The sequence below is a fragment of the Buceros rhinoceros genome, unplaced genomic scaffold (genome assembly GCF_000710305.1).
Source record: "Buceros rhinoceros silvestris isolate BGI_N320 unplaced genomic scaffold, ASM71030v1 scaffold9674, whole genome shotgun sequence".
Lineage (NCBI taxonomy): Eukaryota > Metazoa > Chordata > Aves > Bucerotiformes > Bucerotidae > Buceros > Buceros rhinoceros.
This window is the reverse complement of record NW_010407638.1, coordinates 351-6,451: the sequence shown is the minus strand read 5'-3', so window position 1 is coordinate 6,451 and position 6,101 is coordinate 351. Positions and strand designations below refer to the sequence as shown.

At 38.6% G+C, this 6,101-nt stretch overlaps 1 protein-coding gene across 1 annotated transcript in view; it reads right to left on the bottom strand.

Moving 5' to 3' along the window:
* Positions 1 to 4,540: 4,540 nt before the first annotated feature.
* GALNT4 (polypeptide N-acetylgalactosaminyltransferase 4) overlaps positions 4,541 to 6,101 on the bottom strand; it is a 1,864-nt gene continuing 303 nt past the window's right edge. The window contains exon 2 of the mRNA XM_010134549.1: positions 4,541 to 6,101. Coding sequence (XP_010132851.1) covers positions 4,541 to 6,101 — 1,561 coding nt within the window.

Sequence of the window (6,101 nt, the reverse complement as noted above, 5' to 3'; positions counted from 1 at the left end):
AGTCAAAACTTACTCTGTATCAGCTTTGGCCCCTGTCCTGCCAAGGAAACCAGGTCCCTTTACCATAAGCAAGATTCAGCCAAGTCAAGCTATTCACTGTTCAAGCAGGCTGACATCAGTTTTGGTGCATGTGGCCAGTGTCTAAGTATTTTGTTGTAGCAGTAAACGTTTTAACCTACCTAAGCATAGGTGCTAAATACAAGAGTCTATAGGGCAACAATGTTGCCAGCAATAATTTCCATTATCAATACTAATCCTAACAAGTTTTATGCTTGAAAAATATATTATCAAATACTTTATTTTCCTTTTATTCCCTTTTAAGGGATTTTGACTATTATATAACAATGTTTCTCCAATTTACTCAAGTATGGTATCTTAAGGATTGCTTCTTAATCCTTCACGCATTTTTCTCCCCTCAAGTTCACGTTGTCTGTGCAATTTAAGTGTTCAAAACGAGGGGAATGAGAATCTTCCAGAAAAGATCACACATGCGGTCCTACAGCAATGCAGACCAGACTCAGTTGATGTATTCTGTCAACACACAGTAAGCATGCTAGTATGCTACAGTCTGACTTTCAACCAGACCACCAGTAAATGGTCCACACCAGATCCTTCTAGGCTAAATTAAAATACTGGAACTAAACCAAAAGAAACGGAAGGTCCAGAAGAACTTTTGAGAAGTTCTCATTTGAGAACAGCTCTGTTGCACATGCTCCTCAGAAAACACACGACATAACCAGGACCATGTTTAGAGGTGAAAGATAACGCTTGTTCTTGCTGTAATAACATATTTGATCAATTACAAAATATAACTAGAAAGACAAAAGCTGAAAATTCACATGGAGATCACTCCGATATGCAATTTTGTCCGGTTTATAACCTTAGTGCCTTTTTTTTTAAATAAACATCAGTGCTTCTGTACACACCCAAGCACAGCCAACGCAGCTCTAGGTAATTGGCTTTTCTGGTGATGAGTCATAACAGAACTGAATATCCTCCAAAAAAAAAAAAAAAACTTGGCCTTATGCAAAGGCTGCATTTACACACTGCTTTGCTGCTGTTCTCAAATAGATAGCTGAGCTTCACATAGGCCATGAAAACTTTTATACGTTATTTGCAGTGAAACAATGTTCAATTTATAAGCTGTGAATATTGATGATTTCATCAATGATGATTTCATACATGCGTACATGCGAAGACACAAGTTGTTGTAATATGGAATTAGCATTACACTCCTGTTTCCCTGTATACCTCAGTAGTGACCACAAGTTGTGCAAAAGATTAGAAGACACATACTGAGCCAGGCTTTAACAGGTAGATGTACCCCATAGTCACACTTACACACACACAAATAGTGAAGCATCTCCAATATAATTAACTCACTCAGCGCGAGAATTACAGGTCAGATGGAGTACAGGGCTGTGCATGTGATGTGTGTGCAAACATGCAACCACCACCAAAAAATCCACACACTCTGCAGGAACCCTGCAAATCTCAGTGTGATAATGTGCAGCATCACAATACAAACACATTTAAGAGTGATTTGCAAGATATCCTTGGAGGAAAACAGTTTATTAATTAAATCTCTCAAGGGAACCAATCTGAAATTGTAAGCACAGTAGATAAATTACAAGGAACTTTAATTCCTCCCATCAGTTCAAGTTCATGGCAGTTTTTATTGTCTACTGTATGTACTTAAGCCAGTGGAAGAGAATTGAAAAGAGTCAGCACACAAGCCAACATTTAATTATCATTCTGGATTTTATTATTTCAAAAGAAACCCCAAAGCCCTCCCACATTTATTCAGTGTTAACTTTACATTCAATTTATTTTGAATCACTTAAAATCAGTAGTTTAAAATATATATGTGTTCCCCAAAGTTTAACAAAATATAAAAATCTTTCAAAGTTCATATTTTCCAGAAACCTGTACACACTGAAAAACACAACTAGACTGAAGTATTTCTGTAGAATTGCTGCAACTCAGTTCAAAATTAGTGGAAGTCAAAACGGCAAGCTTTTCTTTCTTCTCTCTTTCTCTCTCATTCTCTAGCCTCTTCTCCTCCCCCTTCCTTTTTACTTTAGGGCCAGGTTATTTACTTTTGGGTTTTTTTCCTTTTAGTTTTTAAATAACCTCAAAAACAGAATGAGAGGTGGTGGGGAGAAGAAGGATGGGTTTCAATATATACAGAGAGAATAACTTTTCAAACTTTAGGAGGCTCATTTAGACTTATTGCTTAAATAGATAAGGAACACTTTGAATGTCAGTTTTAACACGAAGGCAGTTCTCTATACATGAAATGTAGTTTTTGCCAAGTCTTAAAAAAGTTAATTTTATAAAAGTTGCATAGTCTATATTCATGCCATTTAATTACTTTCATCTGAGGAAACATGCATTGCATATACAACTGATGCTCCTCCATGTAGGAGAACCCAGGCCTTTTTTCTGTCTACACCAAGCTTTTCACAAAAGTGCATATTTTGTGTAATTCATTATTTTACATAATTTATGGCCCCAGTATGTAATGACTGGCTGCCTTTCAAAATTTGATAAATTGGTCATAACTTGTAGGTGTACAAAAGAATTCTATGCTGCAGGGTAGAAGTGAATTTTTCAGGAATGACTCCCTTATATAGTAAAGAAGTTCACTTTTTCAAAAAAAACCCCACCAAAGTAAAAAATAGTACAGTAAAAAAAATGCAAGCAACTTTCTAAAAATAAGTTAAGACTTAATCTGTGCCACACAGTGGCAAGCATTTTTAGCATGATTCAATGCTTATATCCAGCTCAAAATTTTCTTTTTCTGTTCCCTTTCTATCTTAGCCTGCTTCCACCGAAATCCTTCAACTCTTTAAAACCATTAACACTCAAGAATATGTCTTAATTTACTTTTGCTTTATTATTGGCAAATCTTCAAGTTTCGCTTGCTCCCTTTTAGCCTTTCTACCTGCTAACACCTGCAGCAAATGCACACCTACTACATTGCTCAAGTATCCAGATTTTTAATGCTCACTGGCTCAAGTTCCTACCCACCAGCCCCATGTCAAGAATTACTATACTGTGGCTTCTGAAGAACATTTATCACTTCAGTTAAAGGAACCAAAGAAGCTGGAATGCCTGAAACATTAATAAGTGTTCAACTTAAATCATATAAAAGCTAAAAAAAACCCCAGATACATTGTGTACTTGAAAAAAAAAATCTTGTGTATCTATCACATCTACTGTCCATAATCACACTCAAAACAGATTAGTGACATAATTCAAGAATCAATACTCTTTAAAACTCAGCATAACAGGATACAGAAAACCATCGAAGTAAGTTGTTCTGAACCACCTAAACAAGCCTTGCTTCCTCCAAGCTGTCCTTTGCCTTTTCAACTGCTCTCACTTCTGGAACTTCAGCTTCCCAACCTCACCCGGGGTCTCCCATGGTCCTGTTGCAACTACAAAGAGGCAGCATATGCTGCATAATTTCAAAACTCTACCTAAGGCTGACACATGGCAGTTGCTACCAAAATATATATAACATAAAACAAAAAAACCTCACACAAAAAAACCAACCCAGCCAAGTTTTCCTGTGTCTTCTTCCCCTACTCTGCTGACAGACAAAAAAAAAAAGCTATAGTACAGTCAGTTAAGCTATGTGTCCCTAGGATTCCAACCAACATTGAAAAGCTAACACAGAGACAATGTAAATATTAAACGTACAGCTAAGAAACCATAGCTAGTGCAATTCTGTGCTTTCTTTCCTTCTATATTACCTTTAAACAGAATTCTTACTCGTAACCATCCCTACTTCTTCCCATTTGTAGTACCACCAGCATGTCCTTTGTTCCACTGCTACCACACTCCTCTTTAAATCTGTGAGAGCTCCTGACTCATCCTCACGAGGTAAATTTTTCAGAATAGGCACAACACTGCAAAGCAGTGCCAAAGCCCATTGACTAAAAACCCTTCCTTTTCTTCAATGTAGTTGTCACCTTGAAACCCTTAAGAGCATGCAAATTCCCAGAAAACTCCACATCGATACAAGGTTTAAGTTGTCAATGTCAATTCAATCACATGCCATTGTAGCTTTACTTCGGGTGTTAGATACATGTGTTACCATGTTTCAGCAACATAGGGCAGTTAATTCCACTTGAAGAACCTTAACTTTCACTGCTGTAAGTAAAGATTCTTGACTTTCATGTAACATTATCTTGCAGGTTTAATGTATATTTTGTTTAAAGGAAAAAAAAATCCCTCCTCAGTCCACTCAAAAGTCTGTTTTACCATAATCAAGGCAAACCAAAGTAAGAAAATAATGGATCAAAATTTTACAAAAATATAAGGCATTAGATCTGTATTTAACATTTTAGAAACTAAACCCCAGTATTTACTTTTGCTTTCCATACAGTTCACCACAGAAGATAAAACTTCTATACCACTACAGATGTGTCTGAAGAGACATTCCAAGGTATAGCAACAGTTGGTTGTATCCACTCACGCATGTAAAAACCTTGGAGATCTCTGTCCATTCGATTCGTACTACCAGCAGTGATTATTTCTCAAACTTCCAAATCTGATTTTTATCTGCAGCATTACAAATTCTCATCTCTACATCAGCATGCCCCCCAGTTGTACGATAAGCAGTAAGGCACTTCCCCGAATGAGGATGATAAATAGTCCCATCTTCTTTGAAATGCCATATAATAATTTCTGGGATAGGAGCTCCATCTTTCGGGCAGTTCCTCATACCTATGATGTCCTCGTGCTCAGGGACTTCAGCACATAGCTCAGTTACAGAGTTAAACCTGATTTCCTTATTTGAGGTGTATTCAAAAAATTGATTGCCTCCCTGACCATGACATCCAAAGAGAGAAAGGTGAGCCCCAGTAGGGTGATGTTCTGGTAAGACGTAGTCAAGGCATTCTGAAGCTATTCCTGCACTGCGGATAGCACCATGCCAGCCAGGACGATCTTCTGGTACGTGCAACTCGGCAAACACATTTTTTAAATACCACTTAAAACTCTTACATTTCAAACGCTCTCTTAGTATCTTCCTTTCAGAAATGTCTCCATAGTTCTCTTTTCTTGCTGAAGGGTTTCTGTTGTAAAAGTGCTCTTTGTACTCATCCATCCACACCTCAGCAGCACGTGCCGTGTTCTGAAGGAAATTTGGTCTAGCGTAGGGTGCACGCTTTGGAAACACATGGCCTACATGGGAGCACGGATGAATTTCCAGCATGCCTCCACACTGCCAAACCCTAAATGATAATTCTAAGTTCTCCCCTCCCCAAACATCCATTCCTGTATCATATGTACCCAGGTACTCAAAATACTTCTTGCTGACAGCAAACAAGCCACCAGCCATAGTTGGAGATCTGATTGGGTCCGTTTCAGATTTGCGCCTGAGACGTTCGTGTTTAGGGACCGAGTGCCACTGGAATGTCAGCCGCCAGTCAAAACCCCCAATCATGGGCTCTGCTGTTTGCATGTAGTATTCAAATGTTTTCCAGTCAATGGTGTCAATGACAGGACAAACAATAACAGTCTCGTTTTCGGCAATCCTCTGGAGCAGTGGTTCTAGCCAACCAGAGACACATTCACAGTGACAGTCCAGAAACGTTAGGACATCTCCAGTAGCAAAGGTAGCACCAATTAAGCGTGCACGAACCAAGCCTTCTCGTTTGTTGGTTCTTATCAAACGAACTCTTTCCAGACTGCTTATGTACTTTTCAAGTTCAGCCTTCAAATACACTTTATCACTCAAGTCATCCACCAGTATAATTTCTTTCAGAAGCACTGAAGGTGATGTTTCAAGAACACTATGTATCGTCCGCAGCAACGTTGACCAGGCTTCATTGTAAAAAGCAATTACAACAGACGTTGTGGGCAGCCTTCTGTAGTTGTAAGATTTACTTTTACAGCCACTGAGTCGATTATCTTCAATGTGCCGGTGGAGAGAGATTTTATCACTCAAAAAAATATTAATTGCATACTTCTCAATCAGCTCTTCTTCCTGTTTTTTTTCCTCAGGGCTCAGCTGCAGGCGAGAAGGCTTACCCCATTCTCCTGGGGCATTAGGATCAGGCGGGGACTTGTCATAAACTGGACGAGCC